This window comes from Mandrillus leucophaeus, unplaced genomic scaffold, assembly GCF_000951045.1.
Source record: "Mandrillus leucophaeus isolate KB7577 unplaced genomic scaffold, Mleu.le_1.0 Scaffold118, whole genome shotgun sequence".
In the NCBI taxonomy this organism is placed as follows: domain Eukaryota; kingdom Metazoa; phylum Chordata; class Mammalia; order Primates; family Cercopithecidae; genus Mandrillus; species Mandrillus leucophaeus.
In genome coordinates, this window is record NW_012100098.1 from 2,166,764 (window position 1) to 2,184,002 (window position 17,239).

The 17,239-nt window shown below is 46.4% G+C and overlaps 2 protein-coding genes across 3 annotated transcripts in view; both read left to right on the forward strand.

Annotated features, from left to right (window-relative positions):
* CELA1 (chymotrypsin-like elastase family, member 1) overlaps positions 1-2,677 on the forward strand; it is a 31,845-nt gene extending 29,168 nt beyond the window's left edge. The window contains exons 7-8 of the mRNA XM_012002482.1: positions 1,431-1,580; positions 2,660-2,677. Of these exons, the coding sequence (XP_011857872.1) occupies positions 1,431-1,580; positions 2,660-2,677 (168 nt within the window). The remainder of the gene's footprint in view (positions 1-1,430; positions 1,581-2,659) is intronic.
* A 4,520-nt stretch (positions 2,678-7,197) lies between these two features.
* Positions 7,198-17,239, forward strand: part of BIN2 (bridging integrator 2) — a 39,956-nt gene continuing 29,914 nt past the window's right edge. For both annotated transcript variants that reach the window (XM_012002493.1, XM_012002503.1), the window contains exon 1: positions 7,198-7,374. In XM_012002493.1, the coding sequence (XP_011857883.1) occupies positions 7,198-7,374 (177 nt within the window). The remainder of the gene's footprint in view (positions 7,375-17,239) is intronic.

The window sequence follows — 17,239 nt, forward strand, 5'->3', positions numbered from 1 at the left end:
CATGCCCGGCCAATTTTTGTATTTTTAGTAGAGATGGGGTTTCACTATGTTGGCCAGGCTGGTCTTGAACTCCTGACCTCAGGTGATCTGCCTGCCTCAGCCTCCCAAAGTGCTGGGATTACAGGTGTAAGCCATCGTGCCTGGCCTATTAGTCATGGTTTTATTGCTTGTTTTCTTCTCCCTACATAGTCTTGGTTGCCTTCATTTTTTATTTAGCTCCTTGTTTCTTTGTTTCAATCTTTATTTTTATATTAGAGGCATTCTTTAGATGTTTAGGGATCCTTAACCATATGCTTTTTTCAGAGTGGGGGTGGTATTTTTATTCAGAATGGGTGGGCTGATTGGTAGCTCTGAGCCTTAGATAGGGTTCATCAATAGTGGATTCTCTGTCAGGCAATCTGGCTGGGCCACTTTAGTGGAGGACCGCCAATGTCAGTATCTTTAGGTCTTTCCTCTTGGGCTGTTCAGTTTTGTTTTGTTTTGTTTTGTTTTTTGAGACAAGAGTCTCACTCTGTCGCCCAGCCTGGAGTGCAGTGGTGAGATCTCGGCTCATTACAAGCTCCACCTCCCAGGTTCATGCCATTCTTCTGTCTCAGCTTCCTGAGTAGCTGGGACTACAGGCGCCCACCATCACGCCCGGCTAATTTTTTTTATTTTTTATTTTTAGTAGAGACAGGGTTTCACCGTGTTATTCAGGATGGTCTCAATCTCCTGACCTCGTGATCCACCTGCCTCAGCCTCCCAAAGTGCTGGGATTACAGGCGTGAGCCACCGCGCCCGGCGGGCTGTTCAGTTTTTCCAGAGAAGTATCTTCCCATTTTATGTATGGCATTATGGATCTGGCATTCTGGAAGCTGAGTAAGAGGGAGGTAAGAACATAGTCCATAAACCCAGGTTCCCAATTGAGCACGTAACCCAATATATCACTTTCCTCTTCATTCCAGTTTAGTTTAGCATGTGTTGACTACCAAGTCTAAATACTTGGTCTAATTATGCCCATTGGTGTAAATGCTGGGGATAAAGAAATTATTAGAATGCCCTATTTTTGCCACCCTAAGTTCAATTTAAGCCAATAAAAGCAATTGAACTTTAGATGTTTAAAGTTCTATGCTAGCATTGTGGAGAGGAAAGATCTTGGTAAGAGTTTTTGTCTCAGGAAGCTCATAGACATGTGTGGGAGGCAGAAACAAATTATGAAACCAAAATATAAGGCAGAACATGAAAGAAGTGCAGCAAAAGAGAAGAAGTATTGTGGTTGTTTAGAAAGGAAGAAGAGATTCATTTTGATTGTGGGGACATGAAGGAAGTGGAGATTTGCATTGGAGCTTTAAAACTGTACAGAATTTCACAACCAGAGACACGGGGCAGGGGGAGTGCAAGCAAAAGCCCAAAGATCTGGAGTGTTAGGACTCTGTTTCTCCTCCCTGCAGGGTGATTCTGGGGGTCCCCTCCATTGCTTGGTGAATGGCAAGTATTCTGTCCACGGAGTGACCAGCTTTGTGTCCAAGCAGGGTTGTAATGTCTCCAGGAAGCCTACAGTCTTCACCCGGGTCTCTGCTTACATTTCCTGGATAAATAAAGTGAGTCCTCTCAAATGATGGGTTGAAATGGGGTCACCTGGAGACCCACACACTGGCTGGGTTGGAGAACAAAAGTTGGATGGACTGGGCAAGCCGTCACCTTCCTTACTACATTCATGTGTTTACTCCCTTCCCTTCCTTCCATAGCATACTTTCCCTCAATAATGCTGCCATCCTGAATTCCCTCCCCTCCACATACGCACAGAGCAGACTTCACTGTATTATTTATTGCTTAGGGTAAGACAGTGGCAACATCAAATCTGAACCAGGCACATATCAGTGCCTTCCTAAGTCGAAGCCCAGGGAAAAACAGGTTCTGAAAGGCCTGCGTACTCCTAGGCAAGGGAAGGAGGCACCGACTTCCTCTCCCACAAGGTCTTTCTAAGGACATTAGGATAATTTGCTCTAACTTTTTTTTGAGATGGAGTCTCACTCTGTCACCCAGGCTGGAGTGCAGTGGCTTGATCTCAGCTCACTGCAGCCTCTGCCTCCTGGGTTCAAGTGATTCTCTTGCCTCAGCCTCCCAAGTAGTTGGGATTATAGGCATGTACCACCACACCCGGCTAAATTTTTTCTGTATTTTTAGTAGAGATCGGGTTTCACCATGTAGGTCAGGCTGATCTTGAACTCCTGACCTCAGGTGATCCACCTGCCACCCAAAGTGCTAGAATTACAGGCATGAGCCACAGCGCCAAGCCTACTCTAATTTTTGAAAGGTTTTACCACCTTAAATAATGCTTGAGAGTTAGGTGAGGCTCTGCCTACACTGACCTGGTAGAAAGGCCACACAACACATTTCACTGTGCCCTCCACCCTTCAAACACATTCTGGAGCCTTGTGTATTAATCTTGGCTCACGGCCATTTTAAGGTCTGTCTTTGCCACTGTGTTCTGGGTATGTATCTATAACACTGAGCTGTCCTATCACAGTTGAGGCTGACTTCCTGCCGCCCTGTCCTCCACACCCTGTCAACTTCCCATAAACCCAGTACAAAACCATACTTAACTTGGAGCCCTGAGGAAATAAGAAAGGAGGTAGGCAGGAGTTACTGACTGTGGACATAACTGTCTTTCCTTCAGACCATTGCCTCCAACTGAACATTTTCCTGAGTCCAGTGACCTTCCCAAAATGGTTCTTAGATCTGCAACAGAACTTGCGATCATCAAGTAAAAAACATTCTAAAAGACTATTGAGCCATTGATAGAAAAGCAAATAAAACTGGATATACATTATCATACTGTGTCTATTTGTAATTAAGCCCTCCAGAGCAGGGGTCCCTGTGCCTGATGATCAGTCACTGTCTCCCATCACCTCCAGATAGGACCGTCTAGTTGTAGGAAAACAAGCTCAGGGCTCCCACTGAGTCTACATTATAGTGAGTTGTAAATTAGTTCACTATATATTACAATGTACACAATAAATACAATGCCCTTGAATCATCTCGAAACCATCCCCCACCCTGGTTCGTGGAAAATTGTCTTCCATGAAACTGGTCCCTGGTGCCAAAAAAGTTGGGGACCACTGATTTAGAAGAAATGCAGTTATAGGATCCAAGTTGGATTTCACCACATCTGTGGGCAGGGTCTTCCCTTTGCTGCTACCTCTACCAGTCCACAACACAAACCCAGTGAGAGTAGTTTTATGTTACACATTTTGGGTTACTTTAGGATCTACCTATCCACTAATCTGTCCATCTGCCCTATTCCTGTGGATATTTACTATATTTGAAGGCACAGAGTGCTTTAAAAAGTTCCCGAGTGGGCTGGATGCGGTGGCTCACGCCTGTAATCCCAGCACTTTGGGAGGCTGAGGTGGGTGGATCACCCGAGGTCAGGAGTTTGTGACCAGCCTGGCCAACATAGTGAAACCCCGTCTCTACTAAAAAAAATACAAAAATCAGCTGGGTGGGCGTCTCTACTAAAAAAAAAATACAAAAATTAGCTGGGTGTGGTGGTAGGCGCCTCCACCCGGGAGGTGGAGGTTGCACTGAGCCAAGATTACACCATTGCACTCCAGTCTGGGCAACAAGAGCGAAAGACCATCTCAAAAAAAAAAAGTTCCCGAGTGGGCCGGTTGCGGTGGCTCACGCCTGTAATCCCAGCACTTTGGGAGGCCAAGGTGGGTGGATCACGAGGTCAGGAGTTCGAGACCAGCCTGGCCAAGATGGTGAATCCCTGTCTCTACTAAAAATACAAAAATTAGCTGGGCGTAGTGGCAGGTACTCCACTGGGCGTAGTAATCCCAGCTACTCAAGAGGCTGAGGCAGGAAAACTTGAATCCAGGAGGCGGAGGTTGCAGTGAGCCGAGGTCGTGCTACTGCACTCTAGCCTGGGCAACAAAGCAAGATTCTGTCTCAAAACAAACAAACAAAAAAAGTTCCTGAGTGACTGAATGTGCCCTAACTTTCCCAGGTAGACCGTGGGTTCATCCTTCTTTTGTTTCCCCCTTTAGTGCCTAAAACGAGTGCCCACTCCAAGTTTCTGGGTGATGGCAACTACTAGGATACACCAGAGATAAAAGTGTAAGATTAGGAGGCAGGGCAGATACCAGCAGACTAAGAAAGTGACAAATTAGAAAGGAGACTGGAGAAAATTGCTTGGGCCTGGAAGGTGGAGGCTGCAGTGAGCCAAGATTGCGCCACTGCGTTCCAGCCTGGGCAACAGAGTGAGATTCTGTCTCAAAAAAAAAAAAAGGAGACTGGAGAGCTAAGAATAGAAAAAAGGACAGAAGAGAAAATACTAAACAAAGAAAGGAAAGGGTTGAGGGGAAGAGGCAGAACAGAAAGGAAGAGGCGACAACAACATAGGGCCTCAAGCTAAGTGTGAATCAGCACTTCAAGGCTGGGACTAAAATAGGCAACCGGATCCAGGGTTCTATAAACCACAGAGAACTGGGAAACTGATAATTCTGCTGTATCCTGGCCAGGGCTCAGTCTGTTAGAGTGGCCTATGAGAAAGCAAAGGGGGAACTGAAAGGGGAAGGCTAAAAAGGATGAGAAGCAGTTTTTCATGTCAATCACTGAAGACCAGACAAAAGGGACTAGGATATTAAACATTACAGAAGGAGAAACTGGCTGAGATAGACCCTGGAATTGGCAGGCTCAGCAGAGGCCTCTAGAACACTCCGTGTGCTATTAAGAGGCTGAGTCTGTTGCCATCACAGTTCCATCACTGAGGAGCTGGGTGACTGTGGGCAAGTCATCAGCCCTTTCTGTGACTCAATTTCCCTATCTAATTAACTTCTAAAGGTTGTTTCTTCTCTAACACTAGATAATTTGGAGACCATCAATTTCAGTTTGCAAGATATTGGCACTAAACAGAGTTTCTTAGGAGACAGTGGCTGGGTTGCATTGCTGAGGATGCCATATAGTCCTGGCAGGGACACAGGTATTGGCCTCCTTCTGCCAGTGACACAACCGTTAGCATTGCCATCTCCCCTCAGTGTTCCCGCAGTACTGCTATTCTCCATGCTTCTCCCCACTTCTCCCCATCCAACATCAAGACCTTCCATTTTTGTCACCCTGCCTCTTCCAGGGCATCACCAAAGCTAATATCCAGAATAAACCCTAATTGCCTGGCAGGGCACGGTGGTTCATACCTGTAATCCCAGCACTTTGGGAGGCTGAGGCGGGTGGATTGCTTGAGCTCAAGAGTTCCAGATCAGCCTGGGTAGCCAGGAGTGGTGGCATGCACGCACCTTAGTCCCAGCTACTCGGAAGGCTGAGGTGAGAGGATCACTTGGGCCTGGGAGGTAGAGGCTGCAGTGAGCCCTGATGGCACTGCTGCACTCCAGCCTGGGCAACAAAGCAAGACCCTGTCTCCAAACAAACAAACCCTAATCACCTATTGCCAGAAAATTTTGTATCCATCTCTACAAATGAATTAAGCACATTACATTATAATCACCTGATTACCCACCTATCTCCACCTCCAGACTTTAAGCATCTTTATTTATGTATTTATTTGTATTTATTAATATTTATTTTTTATTTACTGAGAAAGGGTCTCACACTTTGCCCAGGCTGGAATGCAGTAGCACCATCAGGGTTCACCGCAGCCTCTACCTCCCTTGGTTCGGGTGATCCTACCACCTCGGCCTCCCTGGTAGCTGGGACTACAGGTGTGTGCCACCATGCCCAATTAATTTTTGTATTTTTAGCAGAGACAAGGTCTTGCTATGTTGCCCAGGCTAGTCTCAAACTCCTGGACTCAAGCAATCTGCCTGCCCTGGCCTCCTAAAGTGTTGGGATTACAGGTGTGAGACATGGTGCCTGGCCAGACATGATTAAGCATCTTGAGGTCAGGGATTGCATTTTATTCATCCTTGGTTTCAGAACACCCAGCAATGCCTGCTACACAGTTGATCTTGAGTGCAGTAATGACTGTTTTGGAGAAAGAAGAGGAACACAATAGCATACAAGGGTCTTTAATTTTGTGTCAGGCCCCCAGCTTCCCCCCTACTCTTTAGGAAGTGTTATTTTGACCTTCTTCCCTTCCTTGAAGAAATTTTACCTGCACTGTAAAATCTGAGTGCGTGGTTCCTCCACGCCTAGTGTCCTAATCTCCAGCTATCCCCTCAAACAGGTCAGGGAGGAATTTTTTGGAGAACTTCTCCCTAGAGAAACAATAGTTGTCATCTCAACAGCCCCACCCCAATTTGCACAATCTGTCTGTGTTCACATTCTCACATTCTGCATCCATCCAGTACACTGTACTCCAACTAGAAAAACTTGCTCTTCATCCCCGGCACGGGCGTCCATACTATCCTCCTCAGCCTTTTTTCAATGCGATCATTCCCTTGCCTAAGAACTAGCCCCCTACCCTGTTTCTATCTCCAGCTTAGTTGTTCCTCCCTTTCTTTTTTTTTTCAGACGGAGTGTCGCTCTGTCGCCCAGGCAAGAGTGCAGTGGCGCGATTTCGGCTCACTGCAACCTCCGCCTCCCGGGTTCAAACAATTCTCCTGTATCAGCCTCTCGAGTAGCTGGGACTACAGGCGTGTGCCACCACGTTCAGTTAACTTTTGTATTTTTCGTAGAGACGGGGTTTCACCGTATTGGTCAGGCTGGTCTCCTGACCTCAGGTGATCCACCCGCCTCGGCCTCCCAAAGTGCTGGGATTACATGCGTGAACCACTGCGTCCGTCCGGCCTGTTTCTCTCTTTCAAGCCAGGATCGGGTGTCCTGCCCGCTTTCTGCACTCTATCCCTACCAGTTCCAGGCTTAGCGCCTACACCGCCACCTGGAACAAGAAACGCACTTTACATGGCGGCCTCGCATGCATACTCACAGAACCTAAACGTGTTTTCGATAGGGTAGGTCCTCTCGCTGAGTGGAACCCACACCATTTTCTACCCTGAGGTTGCAGTTACTTTCCAGTGCTCAGCGTGATGGGAACTGGCTTTCCGGAGCGAACGAGTCTGGGCCCACTGCTGAGGATCTGGTTCAGTGAGGACGAGGTTTTTGGCAGGGGCTGGAGCTCGGAAGCTGGCCTCGAGCGAGCGCTGCCTGAGGGCAGGCCCCGCCCCGCCCCTCGGGGCCGGCCTACCCCGGCTGACCGTGGTGGGCCGCGGGGCGGGCCTCAGGGCTGGCCAGGGGCGGCCTAAAGTGGCTCAGGGCCGGATGCGAGGCATGCTGGGAGCCCGCACTTCCTCCTCGGGGGCCTCAGAAAACCACAGGGCGCTGGGCCAGGGCGGCGGCCCCCGGGGAGCCGGCACGATGGCAGAGGGCAAGGCGGGCGGCGCGGCCGGCCTCTTCGCCAAGCAGGTGCAGAAGAAGTTCAGCAGGGCCCAGGAGAAGGTAGGTGGCCCGGCCTCGCCGTCTGTCTGGCCCACAGGAGCCGAGGCCGAGCCCGGGCGGGCAGGAGGGGTGGGCAGGGCGCTCAGGGGCCCCTAAGGGCCTGGGCTGACGAGAAGGGTCTCCCGCTCTCCCAGGGAAACGGGAGCGAGGAGTGGGCTTCCATGAAAACTGGCAGATTGGAGAGAGGTCGGAGACCGCCACCCGATCTTGGGCAAGGATGAGGGAAGCTGGGGAGACAACAGTCTCTGGCAGAACCTTCGACAACCCTCAGGCTGACCCAGAAAAGGTGAAAGAAAGGAAGTGACGGCGGTGGCCACCTTTGTATCAAGTTTTGTGCTAGCAATCCAAGATTGGTATTTGACAGATGATGAAATTGAAGGGTAATTTTCCTCAGAGGGCAATTTGCCCAAAGACAGCGATGCAGCGGGATGCCAGCGTGCACCCCCCACCGAAGGCTGGAATAATCTTGCATAGTTCTCCCCCTACCTCTCCCTGCCTGGCCTCTGGGTGGTGTTTCGGCTGATGTAAGCAGAAGCCCAAATCTGCTTCTTGTACCCTTCCTTTGGCGTTGGGGAGTACACTTCCCAGGGTGATGAACCGCATCTGTTCAGAGTGTGTCCTTGGTTAGTGCCAGGTAGCCCTGCCCCAGAACTGGCATTTAGATAGCCCATCTATTACTTGCTTGGCAATCTAGATCATGGGGACATTCTCTACACATTTTGATGGCATTTTTGTTTCTACCTGTCCAGAATATTTTCTTTGCTTCTAACCTGAACCTCTGCTCTCCACCTACCAACCCTCTAGTAGACAAGGCGGTTTGGGAAGACATGTCAGCCAGAAGAAAGAGCGGGGGAAGAGAGACAAGAAGGACCTGAGATAGAGTTTCGGTTTGCCTTTTTTTCTCTCTCTCTTTATTAAGTCTACCCACCTTCTACAACGGAGAAGTTTTGGTTTTCTAAGAGCTGATGGACTTAGAAGCATTTGGATGAACAGCTCTGCTTAACAACTGAAATATCCCTATTCTAAAGGTGGAGCACTGGTTTGAGCCCTGGGAAGGCTTAAAGGCATCCAGCTCTCCAGAGTTGATTTATCAGCAGAAAACTGATGGAATATAGATGTAGCTCCTGACTTTAAGAGACCACAATGGAAGGGAGGGTTTTTTTCTATCATTTGAGGTCATGTGAAAGAGAGGAAGAAAAGGGAAAGAGTTTGTGTTGCCAGACTTTGTTACTTCACTTACCCTAACTTCACCTTGATCCTAGTTTCAGCCTCTCTGAAGGCTTACAAATCTGGTAGACCTGAGAGCAGGGCCTATGGGAAGGTCTAGCTAGAAACAGTGTGGGTGAGCAGGAGGTACTGGAGGGGAGAAGGCCACACTGTGGTTGAAAAAAAACAAAACAAAAGCCCTAAAAGACAAAACACTCATGAATAGTAGTAATTTTAAAAAGACATACCAGCCAGGCACAGTGACTCACTCCTGTAATTCCAGCACTTTGGGAGGCCAAGGTGGGAGGACTGCTTGAGCCTAGGAGATCAAGACTGCAGTCAGCAGTGATCACACCACCACACTCAAACAGAGGGAGACTCTGTCTCAAAAAATAAAAATAAATAAATAAATAAAAATAAAAGACATACAGTTGATTGTATTTCAGTCTTGCATCTTTTGTCTTCATCTGGCCTCTTGTCAACACTATGACCTTGCTTTGGGCCTTCACTCCTTTGTAAGCATAGACTCCAAACCTTGGCTAAATAGTGTCCTGCTCTGGGCTTCAGATCTTGCACCTGTAAAATGAGAGGGTTGATGCTCTTGATGAAACTCAATATGGTAAGAACACTAAATTGAAAAGGAGTCACATTTGACTCAGAGTCAAATACTTCCCAAAGAGAGAACCAGCCTCTCAGGTTCTTCTGGCCTGAACCCTGAGGAAGTAGAGAAAGAGGAGCAAACTCAAATCTGCCATGGGGAATTCCCAGTTGATGTAGAAAACAAGATATTCTGAATCTAGACTAGACACAAGGGTAGGCAGAGGTTGAACTTGGATAAGGTGGGAATGGCCTGGAATGCCGGAAAGGAGCTCAGCTCAGTCAACCTGAAGCCAGTCCTTGAGTCTTGGGAAGTTATTGAGAGCAAGATAAAGAGGGAGAAATTTGCACTAAAATGAAAGGATTCCTTTCAACACTTATTGCTTTTTCTGCAAGCAGTTGGATGTAATCTTCTGAATAATAAGTAATAGCTAATGTGTCAAATAGCGATATGTGTCAAATATCAAGCGCCTATTATGGACCAGAAACAGGGATATAAGAAAGTGATTATCGGTGGGGTGCAGTGGCTCACACCTGTAATCCCAGCACTTTGGGAGGCCCAGGCGGGTGGATCTCCTGAGGTCGGGAGTTCGAGACCAACCTGACCAACATGGAGAAACTCCGTCTTTCCTAAAAATATAAAATTAGCCAGGCGTGGTGGTGCATGTCTGTAATCCCAGCTACTCAGGAGGCTGAGACAGGAGAATCGCTTGAACCCAGGAGGCGGAGGTTGTGGTGAGCTGAGATCGCACCATTGTACTCCAACTTGGGCAACAAGAGCGAAACTCTGTCTCAAAAAAATAAACTAAAATAAAATAAAGAAAGTGATTATCTCTCCCTTTACAGAGCCAACATTCTACCGATGTCATCTCCCTTCATCTATTCAACTCTTTAAAAGCAGGTTACTAACATCTGTGTTCTAGAAATAAGGAAACAAGGCTCAAAAGAGATTGGTAGGTAGCAGAAATGTTACTGAAACCCAGGTGTCCTGCCTCTGAATCCTAACCTCACTGAGGCTGCTGCTTTACAACGTTCCTGATAAGCCACTCTCACATCTGTGCCTCCCCCACTTCCTGATCCTCTCTGATCCTCCTGAGGAGCAAAGCTCAGGAGTAGAGAAACTTTTTGTTCAGGCATCCTCTGAAAAGCTGGGAGTGGAGGTCTGGTGACCATTAAATACAATAGGGATGAAACATTCTTGGTCTGTTTTCCATTTCCCGCCCAAACTCAACATGAGACTGAATTTAAGCTGACTTTATTGTGTGTGTGTGTGTGTGTGTGTGTGTGTGTTCAGTATGATACATCTTCTCGTTTCCAACTATAGTACTGCTTTCACCATCTGTTTGTGATTTCTCTGTGACAAACCTCTCAGATCCCCCTGAGAAGGGATGTTGTTTACCTCTCCTTTGTTGGTCTTCTCTTCTGTTGACATCTACTCAGCTTAAATCCCAAAGGGTTAAATTCAACAAATATTTACAGAAAAACTCCTTTGTTCAGGGTACTGGGCTGGACCTAGCAGGGAATTTAGGGGTAAGAGACACTCTTGCTTTGCCAAAAGCTTACAATCTAGTTAAAAAAATAATAATAATAATAAAATAACTGACCTGAGAGATGCAGGTCTATGGGAATTCAGAGTACAAAAGGATTGGGGAGAATCGAGAGGTTTTATAGTGGAGGCTGAATTTGAAATAGGAATTATGGACGATTAGTAGTTTTTCAGACAAGTGGTCAGAGAGTATTCTAGCTGAGAAATGCCAGCATAAGCAAGGCGTGGAGCCTGGAGTGAGAAATACAGCTCAGCTGGAGCACAGGGAGTGGTCAGAGAAAAGCCTGGAAAAAGTATATTAGGACCTTTTAAGGAAAGCTTACTTTATCATATATCCTAAAAATAAAGATTTCCGACCAGGCGTCATGGCTCATGCCTGTAATCCCAGCACTTTTGTGAGGCTGAAGTGGGTAGATCACCTGAGGTCAGGAGTTCGAGACCAGCCTGGCCAATGTGGCGCAATCCCATCTCTACCAAAAAATACAAAAATTAGCTGAGTGCGGTGGCGCATGCGTGTGGTCCTGGCTGCTTGGAGGCTGAGGCAGGAGAATCGCTTGAACCTGGGAGGTGAAGGTTGTAGTAAGCTGAGATTGTGCCACTGCACTCCAGCCTGGGTGATAGAGCTAGACTCTGTCTCGAAAGAAAGAGAGAGAGAGACAGAGAGAGAGAGAAAGAAAAGAAAGAAAGAAAGAAAAAGAAAAAAAGAAAGAAAATTTCCTACATAACCACAAAAAATTACTGCACCTAAGAGAAAATATTAGCAAAATTTTATAATATCAAATATCCAGGCCCTATGCAAATTACCCCAATCAAGGGAATTAACTAAAATATAATAAATGATTATCGGAGAGGCAATGGTAAGGAACTGTAGCCACCAAAGATATATGTAGTAATTTTTTTTAAAGCTCTATTTCCACCCCAACCCTGATCTACAGAAAAGTTATAAATAATCAATGAACACTGGAATATTTTTCATGCAGATTCACCAAGTGTTAACATTTTGCCACATTTACTTTCTTTCCTTGCTCTTGCTCTTTCTCCTTAAATATCTATACTCTAATTTAGCTGCCAGGCCAGGTAAATTGGGACAGAATTCTCAAAGCAGGATTTTAGGGATTAGCATTATATGGGTTTTCATTAGGAAGTGATCCAAAAGTAGAATTTATTCATTGTTTCAACAAACATCTGTTTAGCATCTGTACACCCTGTTCCCTCAAGGTCTTTTGTTGGGAAGAACACCCATGACATAGTGTAAGTGCCCTAACATGTACCTGTTGCTTATGGCAACAAATTACTTTGGCCCCAGAGCACGGGGGTATGTTTCAGGGTGGTAACACCTTTTCACTTTCAGAGTTTGAAGGTGAGGAAGTTTCTCTCAGTACCCTCCACCCCTGACCCCACACCCTCCAAGTCTTTTGGCCTTGAGCCTTTTGGGGACTGGGGAGATTGGTCTGCCCCAGTCATCTCCTACACTGACTCTAGACTGAGTTTTCTCTTTTCTGTTTTTTCTATCCTCTCTACCTAAGAAGAACTAAATTAGGGGCAAAGGAAGGGAGGGGTAGCAGAAAGGAAGTTAAGAGCTGCACTTACCACTAAACAAGGTGGTTTTGCAACTTTCTGGTAGAGGACAGTGTTTTGTTAGTGGGGAAGGGTGGAGCCAGGGAAGATGGCAGACTCTGCACATCCAGGGCTGGGTGGCAAGTGAGGTGCAGTTAGAGACAGACACAAACAGATATGGCCAAACCAAACAGATATGGCCAAACCAAAAATATAAGCATTTACAGGCAAGGGAGCAAAACTAAACAGAATGACAGTGAGTACCTCTTGAGTGCTCTTTGTAGGGCAGCTCTGATAAGGCAATTTACATGCAAAATATTTAATCTTCCTAACAACTCCAGGAGATAAATATTATCTAATGGGGAAAGGGAGTTCTGTAAACTGAGGCTTAAAAGGTTTAATGACTTACCTGAAGACTTACAGTCAGTAAGTAGAAAGGCCAAGATAGGAGCCCATATCTGTCTAACTCCAGAGTGCTTGATCTTATCCACTACAGCAAGAGCTCCAGGAATGAGACACACCCCCTAGATTAAGAATGGAGATACTGGCAGGCAGACGGCTCACGCCTGTAATTCCAGCACTTTGGGAGGCTGAGATGTGCAGATCACCTGAGGTCAGGAATTCAAGACCAGCCTGGCCAACATGGCGAAACCCCGTCTCTACTAAAAATACAAAAATTCGCCAGGCGTGGTGGTGGGCGCCTGTAATCCCAGCTACTTGGGAAGCTGAGGCAGGAGAATCGCTTGAACCGGTGAGGCAGAGGTTGCAGTGAGCTGAGATAGCATCACTGCACTCCAGGCTGGGCAACAGAGCAAGACTTGTCTCAAAAAAAAAAAAAAAAGAGTGGAGATATGAATCAGAGTCTCTCCACAGAACGTGCCACACTCCCCAGATCTGGGCAGTCTTCCATGACATTCAAAGCCCTTCATAATGAAACTCCTGTCTCCCTTTCTAGCTTCATTCCCCACCACTCCCCATAACAGCCATGCTGAACCAGCTCATGAAGCTGTGTGCTCCTATGATTTTGCTGATGCTGTTGTCTCTAACTGGAATCCTCTTTCTACTCCCACCCTTTATACTCTATTTCTTTTTATTTTATTTTATTTTATTTTATTTTTGAGACAGAATTTCACTCTGTTGCCCAGGCTAGAGTGCAATGGCGCAATCTCGGCTCACTGCAACCTCTGCTTCCCAGGTTTAACCAATTCTCCTGCCTTCAGCCTCCCAAGTAGCTGGGATTGCAGGCATGCGCCACCATGCCCAGCTAATCTTTTTTGTATTTAGTATAGATGGGGTTTCACCATATTGGTCAGGCTGGTCTCAAACTCCTGACCTCAGGTGATCCACCCGCCTTGGCCTCCCAAAGTATTGGAATTACAGGTGTGAGCAGCTGCGCCCAGCCCCTATACTCTATTTCAATCTAGCAAAATCCTACTCCAAGGCTCCACTCATTCATCCCGTCCTATATCAGTCTTACTCTCCTTCCTGTTACAATTATCACATACCTGATTCCTGGATACTGAGAAATCTAAATGAGCAAAGCAAGTACCTAAACCTAAGGAGCCTATAGTTTAGGAGAATAAACAAATAGAAATAATAAAACAGGCTGGGCAGGGTGGCTCACACCTGTGATACCAGCACTTTGGGAGGCCAAGGAGGCGGATCACCTGAGGTCGGGAGTTTGAGACCAGTCTGACCAACATGGAGAAACCCTATCTGTACTAAAAATACAAAATTAGCCAGGCGTGGTGGTGCGTGCCTGTAATCCCAGCTACTTGGGAGGCTAAGGCAGAAGAATTGCTTGAAGCTAGGGGGCGGAGGTTGTGATGAGCCAAGATCGTGCCATTGCACTCCAGCCTGGGCAACAAGAGTGAAACTCTGTCTCAAAATAATAGTAATAATAATAGTAATAAAACAATAATTGAACTGTATACAAGATACAGAAATTGCAAGTAATTGAGAGGGAGTGAATAATCGATCAATGGGATGAAGTGGATGTGGTTAAGTATCACAAAAGATATGGAGTACGAACTGGGTTTTGTAAGATACTTGCATGGCAGACAAGGTGGGGAAAGGCATTCTAGAAAGAGGGACCAGCATCTATGATAAGCAACAGTATTCAGGAAACTAAAAAAGTGTTAGGGAAGGAGACCTGCAGAAAGGAGGAGTGTGAGAGGTGAGACTTAATGCAGGGTCCGATCCTTGGGACCTGCGTGCATGCTAGAATTTGAACTATTACTTCAAGATACATATTGGACTTGTTTTTTTTTTCTTTTTTTTGAGACAGTTTCCCTCTGTCACCCAGGCTGGAATGCAGTGGCACAATCTTGGCTCACTGCAACCTCCGCCTCCTAGGCTCAAGTGATTCTCCTGCCCCAGCCTCCCGAGTATCTGGAATTGCATGTGTCTGCCACCACTCCCAGCTAATTTTTGTTTGTTTGTTTGTTTGTTTTGTATTTTTAGTAGAGACAAGGTTTTACGCTGTTAGTCAGGTTGGTCTCGAATTCCTGACCTCAAGTGATCCGCCTGCCTTGGCCTCCCAAGGCTGGGCACGTGAGCCACCGTGCCCAGCCCATATTGGGCATTTAATAAAAATTTGTTGAACAGATGAATGGGGAACCATTAGAAGATTTTAAGGAGCAGCAGTGTGGTAGACCTATTGCAGCAGGCCAGGTAATAAATGGTGAGGGCCTAGACTAAGGCTGTGGCAGTGAGACCAGGGGAATAGGATGGTTTCTAGAGATGGACATGGCGAGGGATTCAATGAAAAGGATGAAAAAGTAGTTGAAGGCAACTCTTGAGATTCTAACTTGGGCTTGGCAGGATGATGGTATCTCCTTCCAAGATGGGGGTTATAGGCAGAAGAGTCAGGGCTTTCTTACTACATGTAACTGCCTGTTTATAAGTGAGTGTCCTATTAGAATAGAGACTGGGTCTTATTCATCCACATGTCTTTTGCATTTGCACTGACATCAGTATGATGGTTTAGCTCTCAGGTTTTCTAGTTGAGAGGCGATATACATGGATAGCATTCAGGTGTAGCTGAGTTTCCAAATGCATTATATCGGGGCCTCTCAAAGTTTTCCACAAAAGCCCCCTTGAGAGAAATGTCCCTGCCTAACCTCTCTAACCTCATCTATCTAGAGGAACCTATGGCTATAGTTGAAAACAGTCTCTCAAGTAAAAAATGTCTTCAAAGCTAACATTTTACTTAAAAGCCATGCACATTTTACATTTTTCTCATCAATACTTGTTTTAATATAATGCTCTCCTCCTTCCTTCTCAAAAACCCACTTTAAATATTAATAACAATGCCAGCCAGCCTGGTGGCTCATGCCTATAATTGCAGCATGCTGGGAGGCTGAGGCAGCAGGATCACTTGAGCCTAGGAGTTCAGCCAGCCCGAGCAACATAGTGAGACCCTGTCTCTACAGAAAAATTTTAAAAATTAGCGAGGTGTGGTGGTGTGAGCATGTGGTCCCAGCTACTGGGGAGGCCAAGGTGGAAGGATTGCTTGAGCCCAGAGAGGCTGAGGGTGTAGTAAGTTGTGATTGCATTGCTTTACTACAGCCAGGGCAACAGAGCAAGACCCTGTCTCAAATAAAATAATAATAATAATAACAGTGACATTCAGAAAGATATACCTTATTTCTTTCTTTCTTTTTTTTTGAGACAGAGTTTCGCTCTTGTTGTCCAGGCTGTAGTACAATGGCGCAATCTTGCCTCACTGCAACCTCCACCTCCCAGGTTCAAGCGATTCTCCTGCCTCAGCCTCCCAAGTAGCTGGGATTACAGGCATGCACCACCATGCCCAGCTAATTTTGTATTTTTAGTACAGATAGGGTTTCTCCATGTTGGTCAGGCTGGCCTCCAATTCCCAACTTAAGATGATCCACCTGCCTTGGCCTCCCGAAGTGCTGGGATTATAGGCATGAGCCACTACACCCGGCCACATATACCTTATTTTTTCTGAGCTTTATATTAATATATATCCTCTAGCTCACTACTATGTACCCCCTAGAGCTACCCCTAATTTGAAAAGAACAACAAAACAGGATTGTTTTTTCAGCAGTTTGTTACATTCCTAATTCTGTTGGTCCAGTAAGAGTACAGCCCTTCAAGGCCAGGCGCAGTGGCTTATGCCTGTAATCCCAGCACTTTGGGAGGCCAAGGCAGGTGGATCATTTGTGGTCAGGAGTCGGAGACCATCCTGGCCAACATGGTGAAACCCCATCTCTACTAAAAATACAAAAATTAGCTGGGCGTGGTGGTACACACCTGTAATCCCAGCTACTTGGGAGGCTGAGGCAGGAGAATTGCTTGAACCCGGGAGGCAGAGGTTGCAGTGAGCTGAGATCATGCCACTGCACTCCAGCCCGGGCGACAGGGCAAAACTCCCATCTCAAAAAAAAAAAAAAAACAACAAAACAGTTTATAGGTTAAGCAAATGACAGACCTCAGGATTATATTATTCTAGGGAACACAGAGCATCTGGCCCACAAGCCAGCCCTCATTAGAGTGACTTATTTTAGGCTTTGCAACCCACATTAATTGCTCTTTTTTTTTTTTTTCCTTTTTTCCACGTTTTAAAATTGTATATATTTGAATCGAAGTATATGTCAGGATAAAGAATCAAAAGAATTATCAAAAATATTAGGCTGAGGCCGGGCGCGGTTGCTCAAGCCTGTAATCCCAGCACTTTGGGAGGCCGAGACAGGAGGATCACGAGGTCAGGAGATCGAGACCATTCTGGCTAACACGATGAAACCCCATCTCTACTAAAAAACACAAAAAAATAGCCGGGCAAGGTGGCAGGCGCCTATAGTCCCAGCTACTCGGGAGGCTGAGGCAGGAGAATGGCGTAAACCCAGGAGGTGGAGCTTGCAGTGAGCTGATATTCGGCCACTGCACTCCAGCCTGGGCGACAGAGCGAGACTCCGTCTCAAAAAAAAAAAAAAA